Source organism: Bubalus kerabau, chromosome 18, assembly GCF_029407905.1.
Source record: "Bubalus kerabau isolate K-KA32 ecotype Philippines breed swamp buffalo chromosome 18, PCC_UOA_SB_1v2, whole genome shotgun sequence".
NCBI classification, from domain to species: Eukaryota; Metazoa; Chordata; class Mammalia; order Artiodactyla; family Bovidae; genus Bubalus; species Bubalus kerabau.
The window spans coordinates 33,211,093-33,233,080 of record NC_073641.1 but is presented as its reverse complement, the minus strand read 5'-3'; the positions used below and the strand labels follow the sequence as shown (position 1 = coordinate 33,233,080).

General features: G+C 42.1%; 1 protein-coding gene across 1 annotated transcript; it reads right to left on the bottom strand.

Annotated features, from left to right (window-relative positions):
* Window positions 1-202: 202 nt before the first annotated feature.
* CCL28 (C-C motif chemokine ligand 28) lies at window positions 203-16,979 on the bottom strand. The gene is made up of 6 exons (XM_055555316.1): window positions 16,910-16,979; window positions 11,163-11,246; window positions 10,875-11,016; window positions 10,770-10,795; window positions 4,561-4,687; window positions 203-1,123 (listed from the first exon to the last, which is right to left on the bottom strand). The coding sequence occupies exons 1-6, from the start codon at window positions 16,977-16,979 to the stop codon at window positions 931-933; spliced, it is 642 nt and encodes a 213-aa protein (XP_055411291.1). The 3' UTR covers window positions 203-930.
* Window positions 16,980-21,988: the final 5,009 nt, after the last annotated feature.

The window sequence follows — 21,988 nt, the reverse complement described above, 5'->3', positions numbered from 1 at the left end:
CACTAGGAAATATGGAAATTCACATAGGAAGAATTCTTACCAAAAATGCGAAATCTGAATGTGATCCTGAAAAGTAGTTAGTTACTCAGCAGAGTCTTTGCGACCCCATGGACTGTAACCTACCAGGCTTCTCTATCCATGGGATTCTCCAGGCAAGAATACTGGAGTGGATTGCCATGGCCTCCTCCAGGGGATCTTCCCAAGATGGTAAAGAATCTGTCTGCAATGCAGGAAACCTGGGTTCAATCCCTGGGTCGAATATATATGTTCATATTTCATATATACATTCATATATTAGAATATAAACATATATATGATTGTGGAATATGAACATATATATTATATCATATAGATGATTAAACTGCTGCCTTTTTTAGGTAGAAAGCTGATGGCACTATTTTATAGAAAATGTCTTTATTCTTGACAGATGTCAAGTTGAAACACTAAAAAAAATTTAGGAGTGAAGTGTCATGATGTTTGTAACTTGTTTTCAAAATGGTTCAGGAAAAAATTTATAACTTTGTATATATAATGTTTTATATATACATGTACAAGGAGAGAAGAGAGAGAAAAAACAAATATGGCAGAATATTAACAAGGATTAATCTAGGTAAAGGCATGCAGATGTTCGCAGTACCACTCTTTCAACTTCTTTGCAGATTTGGAAAACGTCATAGTAAAAAAGTTGGAGAAATTAGATCTGTATGCTGCTCCTCAAATATTATGTGAAGATAAGTATTCTCTTTTCACTTCATTTTTTCAGTTGAGTATATTACTGGCTACGTTTGCATCTGTATAGTTATCCCCTTGAAAAATATATTTTGTTTTGCCCTGTTGGCTCCCAATAGGGAAGATTCACATGATATTTTTATAACCAGCCACGGCCAAGTTCACTCAGGACTCCTCTGTGCAGCTTCATCTGTACCTTCTCTAATAAGGCGTTTTGTGGCCATGTGTTTCCTGCCCTTCCCGATGTGCCCCTTTACTGTTCCTTCTCCCGTGGTGTCTCTTCTTATGGCAAATGTTGCCTTTAGCCTCTTTCTTGGCTGCTTGTTCGTTCATCCACTGCTTAATAACGTGATTGTGCGGGCTGACACAGACTCTTCTGCGCTTGACATGGAGGCTGCCAAGAAGGGAAGAAAAAAAAATCACTGATAGACGGTACAAGTAAGTAAGACCTTAGTGAACTGGTAGGCAGGTCGCACTTTGGGACAGTGTGTGTCTGGACACAGACTGAATCCTAAAGCTGAGGACCACAAGAATGAATCTTTACTACCGCACTGTCTGTGGTTCCTCAGACATCCAAAGAAAATGTTAAAAGGAGCAGGAGAAGGAATTGGAGGAGGAGGGGGAGAAGGGAGATGGGGAGAGGTAGGAGGAGGGGGAAAGAAGAGGAGGAAAGTGGAAGAAGGGAGAGATGGAGGGAGAGAAACCATGTGAAAACAATTCTCTGTCCTGACTCCAAGCACCCAACCAAAAAACCAATGACTTCCTCATTGCCCACCTTAAACACATCCTCCTTAAACAAAAACCTCCATGAGGTTTTTCTAGATCCTCTCAGCTAAATGCCTCTTTTTTTCTTTCAGTCTCTGTGGCCCCCAGTTGCCTGTCTTCTGGCACTTAGTTTTCTCCATCTTTTATCTGAGTAGTTGTTTCAGACTCTGTTCTTTTTCTGTGGTGTTATGCTCCTTGAAGGAAGAATAGTCTGGAAGTCTCTTGAAAAGGCCTTGTTCACAGCAGGAATTCAGTAATTACTCATAGATATGAATTGAAAATTGTACAAAAATAAGGACAATCTGGTTTCATTTCAACAAAACAATCTTACTATAATATAGATTTATACCATGTCTCAGAATTTGTTCTCGTTTTCATTTTTCTATTATGAAATGTTGACAATGGTGTAGGAGAATCCTAGAACACCATTCACAATTTCTGGTAACTCGAATAATTTCTTGTTACAAAACACATGGCTTTTAATTCCCCATCAGATGCCATCCAGCTCTTATTAATTGTTGAAAATCCTGCTGGCTATACATATACAATATTTCTGTATCTGGATAAATGGAAACCCCTCACCCTTCTCTTCGGGAAAAAAAAAAACAGGTGGGGATAGAGATGAGGCTACCGTTTCTCTGGATGACCCAAGAGGAAGCATCAGCTAATGTGGGGCCTTCTGAAATGGGAGGAAAAGTTGGGAAAGGCTTGAATGCACTTGAGCATAATAAAGCCAGCATGTGGGATTATTAATTTAAAAGAAGTGAGGCATCTTAATAGGAGGATAACACGTTCTCTAACACTAGTGTATTAGATTTAGAGGTCTTCAAAAGAAAAGCTGATTCTCCCTATGGCCCATTGGCTTGCCTTAAGCTATTACAGAAGAAAACTTGGCTATAGCACCAATATGGAGAACAAACAAATCAACAAACAAGAAAGAGCTGAAGTTCCTACGCTTTCCAAAGGACTAAATTCTCTCCTTACCCTGTGGTGTCAGCAAGAATCCGAGCAGACACTCAGGGGAGAAGGACCCCACTGACAGCTAGATAAGCCCATTGGCTGCAAGGGAGAGAACTAGGACTCAAAGCAGCATTGCTTGGGGAGTGAGGAGCCCCAGGAAGGGGCATTGGCTCTGGGGGTACAGGAGAGACCTGGATGGGGGAATGCAGACAGAGGATCCAGGGAGGAGGAAAGCACAGGAACACAAGCAACACCTGCCATGTGGGATTTCAAAGGCCTGCTCAGTGGGGCCTCAAACCCTCAATGCAATACAAGCAGAAAAATCAGCTGCCAGAACATAGTGCCCTAACCCAAGATGTGCTGATGTTTTAAAACCCAAGTTTAAAGGCTGCTTAAACCTACACTTGCATCACATGTGTCTCCATCAGGATAAGGGGATAGTCTTTTTCACACTCCCCGCCCTCCTCCAACTCCATAATATTCTGGTGCACACTGAGCCACTCAGTTGTGAATTTCTAGGTGAAGAGTTTGATGCTAAGAAACCATTAGGCTGATCTCTCGATTTTTTTTTTTTTTTTACACATAAGAGTAGCTAGTGACGGTCCAGTGGATTTTGAAGGAAGGCCCTGCCATAGATTATAACTATAACTATAACTATAAAATTTATTTCTTTGCCCATTTCTCTAAGCACAACAGCCTTTCAACAACCATTTTTGAAAAAAATACTCAAGCCTCCCAAACAACTTTATTTAATAATCCTAAATTTTCTGCCTAATGGATAATGTCTATATGATTCAAGAAGACTCAGCCCCCTTCCCAAGATATATAGCTTTGTGTTTTGTTTATGTGTAGAAAGAGCTAGAAACTCTTTAATGAAGTCACTATAGAGAAATTTTAAACAAGCAAACTGCTGTCTCAGACATCAGATATTACAGTGATTGTGTTAAGGGCGTGAAAAGAAAGGACCTATTTCTAGGCAGAAAAGGACAATGAAATAAATTTAGTGTATTCACTGTGAGTTAAGTTGTATTAGTTAATTGAGATTAATAACACATATTATTTCGGAATTGCAATTTCAATGCTTGCAATGGTTTCTGCGTCTAAAACACTTATCTCAAACCTTAAAGTCTTTATACATATTCAAAGTTAAGTGAACTAATGTTCAACAAGAGCAAATTAAAATTGAGATGCTGCTGCTGCTGCTAAGTCGCTTCAGTCGTGTCTGACTCTGTGCAACCCCAGAGACGGCAGCCCACCAGGCTCCCCCATCCCTGGGATTCTCCAGGCAAGAATACTGGAGTGGGTTGCCATTTCCTTCTCCAATGCATGAAAGTGAAAAGTGAAAGTAAAGTTGCTCAGTCATGTCTGACTCTTCACGACCCATGGACTGCAGCCTACCAGGCTCCTCTGTCTATGGGATTTTCCAGGCAAGAGTACTAGAGTGGGGTGCCATTGCCTTCTCCGAAAATTGAGATGAGATACCACTAAACACACTAAACTAAAACTAGAAAGACTGGGGCACCAAAAATTGGAAAACGTTTGAAAAACAACATAGTTAAGGGACTACATTTTGGATAAGTAAAAACATGTTCTGTAGTAAAACAGTTTGGAAACAGAGAACATTTAACTTTATATGTCGAATGTAAGGAAACACGAAAGAGATGACTTATCATGTAATCATGTAACTTATGATTACAAAATAAGACATAGTCCAATTTCATCTTACTTGAGACCAAGTCGTAACCACTCTATATCTTTCAGCTGTCTTGTCAGCACAGAGGTGTCAGGTTTTCATTTGTTTTTTTCCATTTTAATTTTTTTTCCACTCAGAACGTCCTTCGTTTGGCTGAGGAAAGTCATGCACATTGTCTGGTGACTAAAAGTGTTTCACCTTCACTGCATCACTGCAATGCAGGGTGCGGAGGGCTAACGTGGGGCTCTGGACATCCTGGTACTGACAGAGTGTGCATTCACACCACTCTCCCCTCTCTTGTTCAAATAATGATCTGTATGTTGGGTAGCAGGCAGAGTTCCCCCCAACCAATGGTTCACTGGTGGAGAAATGGTCATTCTGCAGGTTTAGCCCTCCTGCCAAACAGCACTCACATGACAGCAGCCAAGTCACAATCCCCGTCAGCTCTCTGGATGCGACATGTCGTCACTCTTTCCAGAAGCCTTCTGGAAATATGATGTGAAACCTCGGTGCAGCAGCTGGAGGCAATGGGAAGTATGGCTAAAAGAAGAAAAGAAAGAAACGTGAAATCATATGGTTTATAGAATACATGTTGTTCAGTCGCTAACTCAGGTCCAACTCTTTGCGACCACTATGGACTGCAGCATGCCAGGTTTCCCTGCCCTTCACCATCTCTCAGAGTTTGCTCAAACTCACGTCCATTGAGTCGGTGATGCCATTCAACCGTCTCATCCCCTTCTCCTCCTGCCTTCAATCTTTCCCAGCATCAGGGTCTTTTCCAATGAGTCAGTTCTTCGCATCAGGTGGCTAAAGTATTGGAGTTTCAGCTTCAGCATCAGTCCTTCCAATGAATAGTCAGGACTGATTTCCTTTAGGATTGATTGGTTGGATCTCCCTGAGGTCCAAGGGACTCTCAAGACTCTTCTCCAGCACCACAATTTGAAAGCATCAGTTCTTTGGTGCTCAGCCTTCTTTATGGTCCAACTCTCACATCTATTCATCACTACCATGGCTTTTCCTATGGTAAAACCATAGGAAAAGCCATAGTTTTGACTATATGGACCTTTGTTGGCAAAGTAGTGTCTCTACTTTTTCATATGCTGTCTAGGTTTGTCATAGCTCTTCTTCTAAGGAGTAAGCATCTTTTAATTTTGTGGCTGCAGTAACCATCTGCAGTGATTTTGGAGCCCAAGAAAATAAAATCTGCCACTGTTTCCACTTTTCCCCCATCTATAGCACACTGGCCTGGCTTTATCTTGGAGACTCCAGAGAAACAGAATGTTAACCTGCTTGAACGAGGGGTAGTCACTTACTGGGGACTTTGTGTTTGCAGACCACAGAGCAGGACACATCTCTACCTTCCAGAACTCACACTGTATTTTGGGGAGATAAAACTAAGCTCAAGCAAAGACATAAAGCAAGGGAAGATGAGGGCAGTGGGGTTGCGACCAGACTTGCTTGAAGAAGCAAGATTGATAGAGTGACCCAAAACTCAGAGGGGACCAACCACATGGGCCCCTGGAGCAGGTTTGAAATTAACTGTCCAGGAAGGACTTAACTGAATCTTTGAGGATTTGGAGGGATGGCAAAAAATGGAGAAGACTTGTCCAGGCTAAAGGAAGTGCATGGTCAAGAGTTCTGAGATAGAAAGCACAGGGCACACTTAGGAAATACAGAAAAATAGACCTCTTTGCCTGAACTAAGCTGCTGGGAAGCTGATTGATGAGGGATATGGTTCAAAAGATGGACTGACATCACACCATTGACGCCTTGAATGTTAGTCTAAGGAGGTTTATCTTTTTTGAAATGGAGTCCATTAAAGATCGAGAAAAGAGAAAGGTTTTAAAAAAATTTGTCTTGCAGTGATGAGCAAGTAGGGATAAGTCGGGTGTGATTAGGGCAGGAAGTCAAGTTAGGAGAAGCTTATGTGACCCAGATAAAAGGAGAAAAGGGCAACACAAATAATGAAAGGAAACCTAGTCCCCTACTAAAATGTGTATCCGCAAATTCCTCCATGCTACCTGCACACAGTAGTCTATGTTCCCCATTCCTCCAAGTGGGTAATACATTTTCTCAAAAGTTAGAAATTATGGTCAACGGTGGCTGCCGGTGGCAGTCTTATAGTAACAGACAGAAGTTAGCCCCTAAATTAGGATTAAAAGAAATGATTAAAACCCCTCAGTGGTGTCAGCTCTAAGTCTCTGATCTTGGGAAAAGAAGAGATTATTAGTGAAAGAAACCAGGTTTAAAAAGCCATATATGGTATAATCCCATGTATATGAAATGTCCATAGACAAATCCATAAAGACATAAAGCAGATTAGTGTTTGCCAGGGGTGGGGGTAGGAGGGAATGGGGAATGACTGCTAACAGATACAGGTCTCTTTAAGGGGTGATAAAACAGGCAAGCTGGAATCAAGATTACCAGGAGAAATATCAATAACCTCAGATATACAGATGACACCACCCTTATGGCAGAAAGTGAAGAGGAACTCAAAAGCCTCTTGATGAAAGTGAAAGTGGAGAGTGAAAAAGTTGGCTTAAAGCTACTTTCAGAAAACAAAGATCATGGCATATGGTCCCATCACTTCATGGGAAATAGATGGGGAATCAGTGGAAACAGTGTCAGACTTTATTTTGGGGGGCTCCAAAATCACTGCAGATGGTGATTGCAGCCATGAAATTAAAAGACGCTTACTCCTTGGAAGGAAAGTTATGACCAACCTAGATAGCATATTCAAAAGCAGAGACATTACTTTGCCAACAAAGGTCCGTCTAGTCAAGGCTATGGTTTTTCCAGTAGTCATGTATGGATGTGAGAGTTGGACTGTGAAGAAAGCTGAAAGCCGAAGAATTGATGCTTTTGAACTGTGGTGGAGAAGACTCTTGAGAGTCCCTTGGACTGCAAGGAGATCCAACCAGTTCATTCTAAAGGAGATCAGCCCTGGGTGTTCTTTGGAAGGAATGATGCTAAAGCTGCAACTCAAGTACTTTGGCCACCTCCCGCAAAGAGTTGACTCACTGGAAAAGACTCTGATGCTGGGAGGGATTGGGGGCAGGAGGAGAAAGGGACAACAGAGGATGAGAGGGCTGGATGGCATCATTGACTCGATGGACGTGAGTCTCAGTGAACTCTGGGGAGTCGGTGATGGACAGGGAGGCCTGGCGTGCTGCGATTCATGGGGTCGCAAAGAGTCGGACACGACTGAGCGACTGAACTGAACTCACTGAATAGTTGTACAATTCTGTGAATGTACTAAAAATCACTGAATTGTACACCTTCTGTGTTCATTTTTGTTTTTGTTTTGGCTGTGCCTTACAGCTTGCAGGATCTCAGTTCTCCCACCAGGAACTGAACCCAGACCAAGGCAGTGAAAACCCTGAATCCTAACCACTAGGCCACTGGTGAACTCTCTACATTAAATGCCATTTTTTCTTGGCCACTCTGAACTGTGAAGCAAGGCCCATGATAGTAAAGCACTAAATCCTAACCACTGGACTGCCAAGGAATTCCCTATTTCAACTATTTTTAAAGGGCAATGGGAGAACAGAACACTGGTTCTCCTCACATTTATTAATGCATTGATTTCCTGAAACTAATAGTTCCTTTCTTTAGCTACACTGTGCTGCTATTCTCCAAGTAAAGTTGTTTTAATACCCCAAACAAGGTTTTGGGTTTATTCATGTAACTATCCATTCATTCACCCATCTTACTATCTAAAAATTATTATGTGAATTCTTATAAATGAAATACTATCTATAGCTATATCTACAAGTTCTTTTATATTGAATCACTATGTTAGATGCTGGGAGTAGAAAAATGAACAGTTACTATTACACAGAACCTTCTATTAGTTGTCACTGACTCTTTGTGACCCCATGGATATAGCCCACCAGGCTCCTCTATCCATGGGATACTCCAGGCAAGAATACTGGAGCGGGTAGCCATTCCCTTCTCCAGGGAATATTCCTAACCCAGGGATTGAACCTGGGCCTCCCACATTGCAGGCAGATTCTTTAGCATTGAGCCACAAAGGAAGCCCCAGTTGTGACCCAGGCAACTATAAAATCTGAAATGGACTTTCAACAGCTATGTGGGAATTAAGAATCATAGGTGAACTTATGTGTTTAAGAATTCAAGCTATCTGAATGCTGACATCAATTAAAAGCATAATTTTAACCCAGAAAAGCACCCGGGACCTATATGTACTTAATAAACTGGATGACATTTCTCGGATATAAAAGTAAGATGGGCTCACCTGGAGATCACTTAACCTATCAGATTAACTATCAAAAGACAAGAGGCAGGCAAGCATATTTGGTGTTCGTAGATGTGACTGGTGCCCTAGTGAGGCACCTGGAAATACAATAGGCCAAGAAAGACAGAATCCTTTGAAGAGAATACAAGTTAGGCAATGAAGCTTGTGGGATGGTTAGGACTAGGGCTAAGGTAAGATTCTTGCAGATAACATCACACCCCCAGAGGTTTTCTCATGCAGCTTCCTTTCAGAATATTTCCATTTTTAAAGAACAATCCATGTTTCCCTAGTGGTCCAGTGATCAAGAATCTGTCTTGCAATGCAGGGGACACCAGTTTGGTTCAATCCCTGGTTATGGGAAAATCCCATGTTGCCATAGAGCATCTAAGCCCAGGAGCCACAACTACTGAGTCAGTACTCCAGAGCCTTGAAGCCATGCTCCACAAGACGCCAGCACACCACAGCTAGAGAGTAGCCCCGGCTCATCAGAACTGCCTGTACACAGCAATGAAGACCCAGCGCAGCCCCAAAAAGAACCATCGGGAATGTCCTCTGATTTCAACAATTCATATGACTATAAAAACATTTTTACTTTTGCATTTTTATATTTTTGCATCTATGCTCATAAACAAGATTAGTCTATATTTTAATCCCCTGAAGTTATCCTTGAATGTTTTGAGTGTTAACATTACATTAATCACCAACAATGCATCAGTTAGCTTTCTCTATTTTTCTATTATTTGGAAAAGTTTGTGTAAGACAAGAATTGCCTGTTCTTTCACTGTTTGGTAAAACCTCTAAAACCAGTTAGGCCTGGTGTCTATCTGAAGAAAAGATGTTCAACTCTGATTCAGTTTCCTTAAGAGTTACGTGTTTATTTAGATTTTCTATAACCTCAATTTTGATAGCTTTCTAAGAAATTGTCCATTTCATCTACAATTTTTAATATTTTGTCCCTGAAAGAATTCAGGACACGTGACCCCAAAGTATTCCATTCTGGCATGTTGATTATTTTAAGTTAAAGTCAGAAAAACAGCAAATGCAAAAAGGGCACTCTGACCTTCCTAAAAGCAAGATACAAAACTTCCAAGTAAAAGGTACTCTCCCTGCACCTGGGGAAGAAAGAAATTTTTAGCATTTTCCAACATTCTGGGTGAAATGAGATGGTGTCTCCATGAGACATGAAGTTGCAGCCAAGGAAAATCTGTACAAACTTTGTGAAACTATGTCGCTTTCCCATGCTTAACTGCCTTAGTTCAAGTTCCTTTGTTTTCTCACATTTTCACAAATTACCACTTTGTCCAACTTTATATAAAAGCCATAACTCAAACTGCTTCTTTGAGTCTTCATTTCCTTGTGAAGGCACCCATTAAATAAACGTGTATGCTTTTTTCTTATTAATCTGTCTTTTGTTATAGGGGTCCTAGTAAAGAACCTAGAAGGATGAAAGGAAAGTTGTTTTTTCCTCTCCCCTACATTACACCATTATCTGTAGTTAAGAGTTCTCTTTCCATTATATAGTGTTTTGCATAGGCAGCTCCTGTGCAAAGTAACCATTTAAAAACTTTGATCTAAATAATAAAGATAATTTATGTATAAATTTACAAATGCCATTTGCTTAGAAACTAAAAAAATACATTCATCTCATAGGCTAAATGCGAATCACAAAATATTAATTCTGGAAAATAATGGAAATGGTATTTATTATAATGGGTGGAACAGAGCTAAGTCTAACATAAGTGCATTTATTTAAAACACAAACAGGATAAAATAATTGAGTGTCAGCCATAAATTGGCACCTGCCATGGGTGCTTGCCATCTGCTTCTACAAGGATTAAATCCTGCTGGGCTGCAGCTGCTGACCTCCAACACCCCCTGAGGGAGTTCGGGGTGGGGAGCAGAAATGAGGCACTCTGCTCAAGGAAACTGGCAGGACAGGTCTTCAGACAGATATTCTCAGGAGCTGATTTTATGGGTGCAATTCTTGTAGATCCTAATATCTAGAAAAGCACTAAAATTCTTCATGGCGACAACTGTTTCTCAGGTCTAGCAGAAGTTGCAGGAGCCCAGGAGAAACTTTCTACAGAAACGATGTACTTGATTGCAGGTAGTCCGCCTTTACTAGAATCACATACATACTCTCTTTCCCCCTACCTCTTTGGAACAGTTTCTCAGAGCCATCTGAGGTGCTGTCTCCCAGGGTACAATCCTCATATTGTCCCACATAAAACTTAACTGGCAACTCTCACGTTGTGCATTTTCTTTAGTTGACAAGTGTTCCACTCATGTCCCTAGAAAAGGAAAATCAGAGGAAACACTAAAACAAAAAATGGGAAAAAGACTCAAGCAGAACGGTATCCCAACCTTGACGGCTGTCCCAGCACACGTATCTGTAGGCGAGGGCGCCACGGGTCGGGAGACTCGGTGCTGAAGCGGAGGCCCCAGCTCAGGGAAGGGGAGAAGGAGTGCGGAGCGAAAGCTCTGGGCAGCGGGTGGTGCTGGCAGCTTGTCTGGGCCACGTCTGGCCGCTTTTCCGGCCTCTGCGCCTGCGCAACCTGCTGGGCGGCTTTCTGTCTCAGCCCGCGTTTGGTGCCCGGGCACTGGGAGAGCACTGGGAGCGGAACCCGGGTCAGGGATAACAAGGACTGTGCCTGGAGGAGGGTGGCGTCCTGCGACCGGAGAGGCTACTCACAGGCCCACAGACGCCCGGCAGTGCGAGCCTGCTCCTCCGCCGCGAACCCCGGGGATCTCAAGCACCTGCGCCCTCCGCCGGGACTTCGCCGCCTCTGCCCCGCAGCTCCAGGGGACGCGTTTCGGCGTCCCGGGCAGCCCTTCCTGGAGCTGAAGGGGAAAGCAGACGTGTTGGGCATATTTTTCCCACCTCCGTTAGTTTTTTTTGGTTGCTTGATCTACCCGTTTCTGATGCACGTAGGTTAAAAAAAAATCTTACACTGTTGTTGAGATTGTGTCAGGTTTGGGGTTGTTTTGACAGTCTCCTTTTACAAGACATGGCTTGGATTCAAATGCAAACGAATACTCTCCTCGTCGGGGTCCTCATCTCACTTAACCATCATTTACCATTAACCCGAGCCAGAAACTTGTGTGTCATTCCCTCTTCCTGCAATCCACAGCCAGTCACAGACACCTGTAAATTTTACTGCCTGGACATTTCTCAGATTTGTCTCCCTGCTTTTCGTCCCTATTATCACTGCCCAAGTACCAGACCTCATCAGTTGGAACTACTGAGCATCCCAGTTGCCTCCTTGCTCCTAGTCTTGCCCTTTCCCCCCATGGATCTGAGGTCTTATGGTGCCATGTGCTTTTCTGGCTTTATATATTTTATATATGTATAAAATTTAGGGTTTATATGACTATGCCTTTTGACTGTGAACTCCCTCAGCATATCTTTATACCCACGCCACATAGCACAGTGCCTGGCATCAGTGCTTTTCCTTTTTTAAAAAATAAGTTTTTGGTCAAGGTCTTATGTCCCAAGTGTCCTAAAACTGCACAGTGCTTTTTCAGAAACATACCATCCTCCCACCCTCAAGTAATTAGGGGTTAATTCAATATGATAAATCACTTGTATTCTATTTAATATTTTAAAGATAATGTTATTAGTATATCATTAAAGGCATTATCTTTCATTATAGTGTTATTGCCAATGTTCCTGTTGGTTTGGGGTTGTCATCGTTGTTTCCAGAATTAAGTGTCAGAGAGTTGAATGGTTAATTTGCTACAAATGTCTGTCTCTGGTTTGACTTTATGTCTGTGATCCAATTTTGGTCACTAAGAGAAAGCTTTAAATATTTCCTTACTCAAGACTTTTTAAGACCAACAGTAAAACACTGCAAATTCATGATATAACAATTAGATTCTGAGCTTTAAGGATTCTGTTACTGTAGAGAGGTGACCCAGCTTGCTCTCTTACTTAGATGTATGGTTACTCAAAGTGTGGTTCTCAGAGCTATGGTATGGTGTCCTTTGGGGCTTATTAGAAATGCAGTTTGGAAAACACCAATACAAATAACACTTTAGAGAACACAATAGAATGAAAACAGAGCAAAGTACATGCCATTGTTAGAGAAATAGTCCCAGGATAAAGCTGAAAATGATAAGAAAATTTCACTTGGCTTCTGTCAGTATCTCAAGTCTACAAGTACAATTTAAAAATGGCAATAGGTATAACTTTTTTTTAAGTGAAAAAAAAAAAAAACCAGAATGACAGCAGTTAAATGTTCCAATTATAGTTGGTTGGGGATGCACTTCCCCTTCTAGTGAATTTCATACTTTAACGGAGCCATATCATACTGCAAATACCTACAAGCAAAGGTGTCCACTGCGCACCACATAGGCAAGAAGGACTCACTAAGCCATGATGCATGAAACTGCTGTGTCCAAATTAAGTCCTCCCAGATACTTCTTGGAGCCCTGAAATAATGTTTGTGTAACAGGGAATGAATGAAAGTCAGACACGACTTGGTGACTGAACATCAACAAATATATAAATATATATATATATATATATATATATATATACACACACACACATATATATATGGGGTCTATGCCTGGTTTATGTTTATACATCAAGTGATGTAGTAAAATAATTTAAATGTCATCATTAAGAATAAAGAGAATTTTTTTCTTTAAAGGAGTCCATATGTGACTGAAATTTGAGACAGTTGCTACTGTATTATAAGAAGTCACTCTGCTTCTCTAGACATTGAAAAGAACATTAAAAAAAACAAATATGAGGGAAGTTTAAGAGGGAGGAGACATATGTATGCCTATAGCTGATTTATGCTGATATATGGCAGAATCCATCACAACATTGTAAAGTAGTTATCCTCCAATTAAAAACAAAATAAAATTAAAAACAGAACAAAGGACACTGAAGGGCAAATTTGAAGGGAAACCAAAGGTCACTGGGCATGTTATGTCTGGCCTCTTGGGGACCACTCCTGGTGAATGGAGAGTCCCAGTTTACAAGCACATATGTATATTCTTGGCAACCCTCTGTAGTGAATCTGCTATAACTGAAACAAACAAAAGATAAAGTTTTCTTTCAGGATTCAAGCAGCAAGTCCCTAGCACGTATCTCTAATCAGGAGCCATCCTACTCTGAGAAGGCTGATTATCAGAAGAAACTTGAAGAAAACCAATTTGGGACTCAATGAAGCAAAATCTCCCGACTTGTATCTGCTGGACAAAAGTGGACATTTAGTCTTTAATGTAAAATAAAAACAGAAAGACCCACAAACCCTGGATTGTGGCTTTAAAGAATCTGGCTTTTGGCCACTGAATAATAGACATTTTTATGGAGTCAGAATTGATTTCTGGGAATTGGCAGCCACATCATTGGGGGTGGAGTATTGCCCTATCTTTGGGTAGAATCCAAGGCTTTTAATTATGGGTAAGTCAACTGCTTCCTGATTTATACAGAACATTTGGGGAATGCCAGTTACTAAGCCATCACATCAAGATGGCCACTGTAGGCACCATTAAGATAATGGAACATTTAATGTCTTACAAAACAAAACATATTTTGCAAGTCTCAGACTGGCACAGGCCATTTCCTTATTTCCCAGAGCCCGAGACAATGGCCATAGTTGGTGTTCACCTCCCTCCCTCCCATCCTGACCTTCCTCCCAGCCTGCATTCCTTACAACCTCCACAGGGCACTTGAGACACACAGACCCTTGAATGGAAGCTTCCTACAGAAAGCACTGGACAGTGACTGCAGTCATGAAATTAAAAGACGCTTGCTCCTTGGAAGAAACGCTATGAAAAAACTAGACAGCATATTAAAAAGCAGACATCATTTTGCCGACAAAGGTATGTCTAGTCTAAGCTATGATTTTTCTAGTAGTCATGTATGGATGTGAGAGTTGGACCATAAAGAAAGCTGAGTGCCTAAGAATTGATGCTTTTGAACTGTGGTGTTGGAGAAGACTCTTGAGAGTCCCTTGGACTGCAAGGAGATCCAACCAGTCAATCCTAAAGAAAATCAATCCTGAATATTCACTAGAAGGAACTGATGCTGAAGCTGAAGTGCCAATACTTTGGCCATTTGATGCAAAGAACTGACTCATTGGAAAAGACCCTGATGCTGGAAAAGATTGAAGGTGGGAGGAGAAGTGGACGACAGAGGATGAGATGGTCAAATGGCATCACTGACTCAATGGACATGAGTTTGAGCAAGCTCCAGGAGATGGTGAAGGACAGGGGAAAGCTGGCGTGTTGCAGTTCATGGGGTTGCAGAGTCGGACACAACTTAGCAACTGAACAACAATATATATTGGAATGCATTTTTAAGGTTAACAATAATTAATACATGTCCCACCAAAAAAAGGAAGGTACATCACTTATTTCTAAATGGCAGACACTTGGAGCTTCTCAGACAATGTGATTTTCCTGTGACCCAAACTGCCGTGGGCTTCCCTGGTGGCTCAGATGGTAAAGAGTCTGCCTGCAATGCGGGAGACCCAGGTTCAATCCCTGGGTCAGAAAGATCCCCTGGAGAAGGAAATGGCGACAAACTCCAGTATTCTTGCCTGGAAAATCCCGTGGATGGAGAAACCTGGTGGGCTACAGTCCATGGGGTTGCAAAGAGTCAGACATGACTGAGTGACTGACACAAACCACCTTAGGATAAGCCTTGAGACTAACTCAGAAATTACAGTCACATCTCCTCAGCTCTTTCTTATCATCATCAACTGTTCCTTTTCAAACACCTCGGTGTCTTTTTGTCCCACCCTCTTTGCCAGAACTCATTCCCAAGCAGACCTTGGCCTTGGGTCTGGCAGGGCTTTCCTCATCACCCTGCCTCCTCCTCCTGCCCTTCCCTCCCTCCTCTCCTGGAGGAGTGCTGCTGCTGCCTCTGCCACAGGGAAGGCTAGAAACAGGCCAAGAAGTGGATGGGGGAGACATATACACTTTTATTTCGAAGCTTCATGTGAAAAAAAAAAAATCGTATTGCCAATAATAGGAATGAAGCCTTAACTGGTAGACTTTTGAGAAACAATGGATCTGAGTCCTAAAATCTCAATGGTGAAATTTTCTGAAAAATTTACAGAAATATAAAATGAAAAACTTTTTGCCTTGATAAAATGGAAGGACAGAGATGAAGAACTGTGCTTGTTAGTAAAGCTCTGCACATTGGGGTGCTATATTGGGAGTCCCTAAGCAAATGCCTACAGGAGCCGAGCAGTTAATAGGATGTTAATAGCCAAGCAATTAATAGGATGTCCTTCTCTCTGTCTGGAGGACAGAGGCTAGTTTGCTTTAGCAGTTTTTTTTTTTTTTTTGGTTTTTATATTGTATTGGGGTATAGCTGATTAATAAGCAATGTTGTGATAATTTCAGGTGAATAGCAAAGGGCTAGTATGCTCTATTCATTCTTGCCAGAGAAAGTGGAACCAGTGTTGCCAGACCTGATATTTCAGGAGAAGCCCTAAAATCCAGTTTGTATGTGTGTACACACAACTCTGTGTATGTGAAACCTGTCAATTTAAAATGTTGCCTGAAGTTTTCAAAAAGCAGACCAAACAAAATTTACATTTTACCTCTGTTCTGAATGTAGAGCATCTATTCAGGGTAAAGTTTCAGAAAAGAAGACAGTGGAAAAGAGTCAAATCAGTCAAGTATTAAATACCTATATTTAGGGTTTCCTAAATACAGTAGAAAAGATTGCCTCCGATCCAAACGCAGTTATAATCTTCATATGAGTGAGTGAGTGAAGTCACTAAGTCGTGTCCAACTCTTTGCAACCCTGTGGACTGTAGCCCACCCAGGCTCCTCCATCCGTGGGATTCTCCAGGCAAGAATACTGGAGTGGGTTGCCATTTCCTTCTCCAGGGGATCTTCCCAACCCAGGGATGGAACCCAGGTGTCCCGCATTGCAGGCAGACGCTTTAACCTCTGAGCCACTAGGGAAGCCCATAATCTTCATAGATGCCAGCAACTCAAAATAGAAGTTCTCTCTGATATAATTTGTATGGTTCAGTCTCCTTTATCCTGAGTCCCTTTTGTAGGATCAGACTGAAGTTTTGGTTTTCAGTATCCACAGGGCTGACTTTGGTCTGAAAGCTTGCAACTTGCCAAACCCTAAACCAGAGGTCAAGTCTATCTTTCTTCCAGAAACGTGCACACTTGTATTCAGTTTAGCGGGTAGAGTGAGGGGGCGAAAGCTAAAGACAGCCTTTAATAGGCTCTCCTTCAGCCTCTACTGGGGGATTTTCTAAGATAGTATCATCAAAAAAAGGAAGCACTACTCAAAATTGCACAGGTGGCAAATTACTGATATTCCTGTTCAAATGAGGTTCCTTTCTGAAATTGCCTCTTGGAGATGAAGGATTGAAATGTATGCCATTCTCATGTAGATAACAGGAAATTCCTGCCCCTACCTAACTGCTGGCGGTACCTCACTCCTTCCAGTTCCATCTTGGAAGGCAGCCCCCCTCCTTCCATTGGAGGCTGAGATCCCCGGACCCCCCACTCACCTTCTGAGGGGCGAAAAGCCACATAGGCAGCCAAAGCCAGGAGGGCGAGTCCTGTCTGCTGCATTCCCATCTGCCCCAGAGTGCAAAGGCAGCAGAGGTGAGTCTGTAAGATCAGGAAATAAGGCTAAAAGTGTCCTTGGGTGCAGAGAAAGAGCGTGGAGGAAAGCAAGCCAGCAAGCCCCGCCCTGGGAGGTGCCAGGGTACCTCTTTCTCATGTTTCTTTCCTTGAAACTGGGCTCTTTCTCAGGACCAGAGCTGTTTGCAACCACCTGGGGGTCAGACGATGTCAGTGGTGATCTGCCGTCTGGTGAGGTTCTTGTGAGTTTGGAGGTGTGCGCCAGAATTCGGGGACAATTAAAAAATACCTGCCTACGTGAATTCCTGCACAGAGTTATAAATCAGAATTTTGGAGCAGAGGCCCAGTAATCTGAGTCTTAAGAAAAGCTCCATAGGTGATTCTGAAGGACACCTCTATTGAGAACTGCTGCATAAAGGAATCAGGGTTTTTAAGTAGCTTGTTGAAACTGAGCTTCTAGGGACAAAGGTGGCAAGTCATAAAAAGCATTATCTGGTGGAAAGATGGGAAAATTCAACTCCACTTTGGTCTTGGTTGGCAGCCAATGTGTTTCCAGTGAGGCTGTTAGCTTATTTAGGAGAAAGGTAATAGGACACGCAGAGGGGCTATGCTTGGTTAAAAAAAAAAGAGCCCCAGGACAGGTGTGAGCAGCCAGGAGGAGGTACAGGGCAGGTTCCAGTCCAGCTTTGTCACTAATCAGCTTTGTGAATAAAACTATAGGGTAAACTGAGAGTGCTGGGTTCTACTCCCACCTTTTCTACTAACTGGTTGTTTAACTTCAGCAAATGTTTTTAATCTTTGTGTAAATAAGAAATCCACTGGATAATCTCCAAAGTCCTGCCATGCTTCCTCTGACTGTACTGTGTCATGCAGTAGGCCCCCCTTTTTAATTAAACATATTTATTTATTTGGGTGTGCTGGGTCTTAGTTGTGGCAGGATCTTTTAGTTGCTGCATATGAACTCTTAGTTGTGGCAAATGAGATCTAGGTCCCTGATTAGGGATCGAACCTGGGCCCCCTGAATTTGAAATACGCTAACCCACTCTGGTGTTCTTGCCTGGAGAATCCCAGAGACGGGGGAGCCTGGTGGGCTGCCGTCTATGGGGTCGCACAGAGTCGGACACGACTGAAGTGACTTAGCAGTAGCAGTAGCAGCAGTCCAAATTCACACGAGCTACAAGTGTAAAATATACACACAAAGTGTTAGTGGCTCAGTTGTGTCCGACTGTTCATGACCCTATGGACTACAGCCCTCCAGGCTCCTCTGTCCATGGGATTCTCCAGGTAAGACTGCTGGAGTGGGTTGTCATTCCCTTCTCCAGGGGATCTTCCAGACCCAGGGATCGAACCTAGTCTTTTGCATTCCAGGCAGATTCTTTACAATCTGAGCCACCAGGGAACTCCTATAAAACACACACTAGATTTCAAAGATTTGGAACAAAGAAATATAAAATATGTTGTCAAAAACTTTGTGTTGATTATATGCCAAAATGGTATTTGGATATATTGAGCCTGGTGTTATAAAGCAAACCTGACATCTACCAGCAGATCAGTTTGACTGGAGTGAGGGCAAAACTGATGGCATTTCTGTCTGGAGAGAACATGGTGTGATTATTGGGTGCCTGTGTCTCTGTGTCAAAGGGTATTTACCAGGCAGACATGGGCCAGAACTCACTGGGAAGGAGCTTCAAGAGCGGGTTCAGACACACATGTAAGAAACAAACTTATGGTTGTTGTCATTTTCTGGTGTTTATTTCTGTTATGGAAATACCGTGGTAATCAGTTTTATGTTCTTTGCTCACTCATCTCAAAATTTTCTTACATTCTTAGAAACGGAACTTCTCAAAGAGTATGCACATTTTTAATATATATTGCCAGCTTGAAATATATGGGGAAACAGTGGAGACAGTGTCAGACTTTATTTTGGGGGCTCCAAAATCACTGCAGATGGTGACAGCAGCCATGAAATTAAAAGATGCTTACTCCTTGGAAGGAAAGTTATGACAAACCTAGACAGCATATTCAAAAGCAGAGACATTACTTTGCCAACAAAGGTCCATCTAGTCAAGGCTATGGTTTTTCCTGTGGTCATGTATGGATGTGAGAGTTGGACTGTGAAGAAGGCTGAGCGTCGAAGAATTGATGCTTTTGAAGTGTGGTGTTGGAGAAGACTCTTGAGAGTCCCTTGGACTACAAGGAGATCCAACCAGTCCATTCTGAAGGAGATCAGCCCTGGGTGTTCTTTGGAAGGACTGATGCTGAAGCTGAAACTCCAATACTTTGGCCACCTCATGTGAAGAGTTGACTCATTGGAAAAGACTCTGATGCTGGGAGGGATTGGGGGCAAGAGGAGAAGGGGACGACAGAGGATGAGATGGTTGGATGGCATCACTGACTTGATGGACATGAGTCTGAGTGAACTCCGGGAGTTGGTGATGGACAGGGAGGGCTGGCATGCTGCGATTCATGGGGTCACAAAGAGTCAGACACGACTGAGCGACTGAACTGAACTGAACTGAATCTCACACTATTGTAAATATGTGTGTGTCTCTGTCCTCCAGTAGACTGGGACTCAGTGAGGACCGGGCCTGTATCCTATTCATCGTTATACCCCTAGTGCCTCACTCAGTGTGCAGTGAATACTAGAGGGTTTGTGTTGAATGAATAAGAAATTGGATTATTTGAATAAGCCTTCATTACATGGGCAAAATCTTGCCAATGGTGGTCACAGAAGTCCACTGTTAGTACTGGTGGCTTCTTCTGAATATCTATAGTCCAACTAGTAATAATATTTAAAATGGTCATTTCTCAGAAGGAATTGTTTTTCTATACCATACAGAAAAGAAAAATTATGCATTGAGTTTTCCTTAAAGCATGGAGGATGGTTAGTTATTAAAATATATTTGAGGACTTCTCTGGTGGTCCAGTGGTTTAGGAATCCAGCTGCCAATCAAGGGGACATGGGATCAATCCCTGGTCCAAGAAGTTCCCACGTGCCTCGGGGCAACTCAGCCTAATGCACCACAACTACCGAGCCCATGTGCCACAACTACAGAAGCCCGCATGCCCTAGAGACATGTCCCCAGCATGAGAAGCCCCCGCAATGTGACGCCATGCACTGCGACTGGAGAAAGCCCCCACACAGGAACAAACACTTAGTCAAAAATAAATAAATAAATCTATATATGTGTGTGTGTGTGTGTGTGTGTGTGTGTGTGTATGTTAGTCACTCAGTTGTATCTGTCTCTTTGCAACCCCGTGGACTGTAGCCCACCAGGCTCCTCTGTCCATGGGATTGTCCAGGCAAGAACACTGGAGTGGGTAGCCTTTCCCTTCTCCAGGGGATCTTCCCGACCTAGGGATTGAATGTGTCTCCCACACTGCAGACAGATTCTTTACTGACTGAGCCACAAGGAAAGCCTGTATAAATATATATATATGTATATATATATTTCACCCACCAGGGAATTTGTAGACTTGAAACAAGGGTCAAGGATGGGTGACTGAGTGAGAGAGTGAGTATGTGATATTTCAGAAATCTGTATTCTTTAGAAATCAGATAGAACATCTTTCAGCTGAGATGGCTTTTAGGAGTGCCATGCTGGGTCTCTTTCAGTGCTGCAGTTTCTGACTTGTGCTCTAACTAAAAGTGTGCTGGGGTTGGGCATCAGGTATGCCAAAGTAAACAGAGCAGACAATGTGAATGAGGGACTAAGTGGAAACAGTATGACCGGGCAGAACCTCAGTAGGGAATTTCCCTCTCACTGAATTCTTATTCCTGGTTAACACTGTAGTTTCTGTTCCAGACTTAAACTTATAACTTTTATTTTTTAGCCTTCATGTTTTCCATATATATAAATAATCCAGATTCAGTCCAATATCATCAGTTTTTTATGATGTTGACATATAGAAATATAGTCACTTGCCTAAGATCAGTCAATAAATTGGGAATCAGAGCAGAATAGTAACTCTAATAAAAACAGAATGTCCTCCAGAAAACCTGAAAAAGAAGAACTGTGAGTGATGACTAGTCTTTCTGGGTGTTGAAATATACCACAAATCGACTATTATTAAAAGAGTTATAGTAGGGGCTTCCCTTATGGCTCAGCAGTAAAGAATCTGCCTGCCAACGCAGAAGACACAGGTTCCATCCCTCGTCCAGGACAATTCCACATGCTATGGGTCAATTAAGCCCATGTACCACAACTACGGGGCCTGTGCTCTAGAGCCCTGGAGCCAAAACTCCTGAGCGCGTGTGCCGCAGCTACTGAAACACACCTGCCTAGGGCCTGTGCTCCACAGGAGAAGGCACCACGATGAGAAGCCCCTGCACCACAATAGAGAGTAGCCCCCGCTCTCTTTTCTGCATAGACAAAAGTCCATGCAGCAACGAAGGCCCAGCACAGCCAAAAGTAAATAAAGAAAACAAAAGAGATTGTAAAGAGTCATAGTAGACACAAGACACCAGTGTATAAATCCAGAAAATATAATGTATGAATTTAATACATAGTAAAGTTAGCATTTCACTTCAGGAAAAACTGAATTATTCAATGAAATGTTTGCAGCAACTGGTTAACCATGTGGAAAAGATAAAGCCGAAGCTTTAGATTCCAGATGTACTATGTATATAATGTAAATAGTTAAAACATAAAGGTATCCAATGGAAATATGAACTTTAAAAAAATGGAGCAGCAAATGACTTTCTAAGCATAAAATAAGACTCATAAAATTAGACTCAAAAATAAGAAGAATGAAAAATTTTACTGTATAAAAAGTGAAATTCTTTCACCGAAAAATAAAACTCTGTAAAAGACAAGTGGCATAAAGGTACATGTGGTGGGGGTGGGGGGTGCGACATTTGTAAGACAACAGACAAAGGGCTATTATGTAAAAAGATCTTGAGTATCAATAAGGAAGAGGCCGGTGACTTAATGGAAAATTTGGCTATGGATATGAACAGGTAGTTCATAGATATAAGGCTTATAAACATTACTCAGCATTAT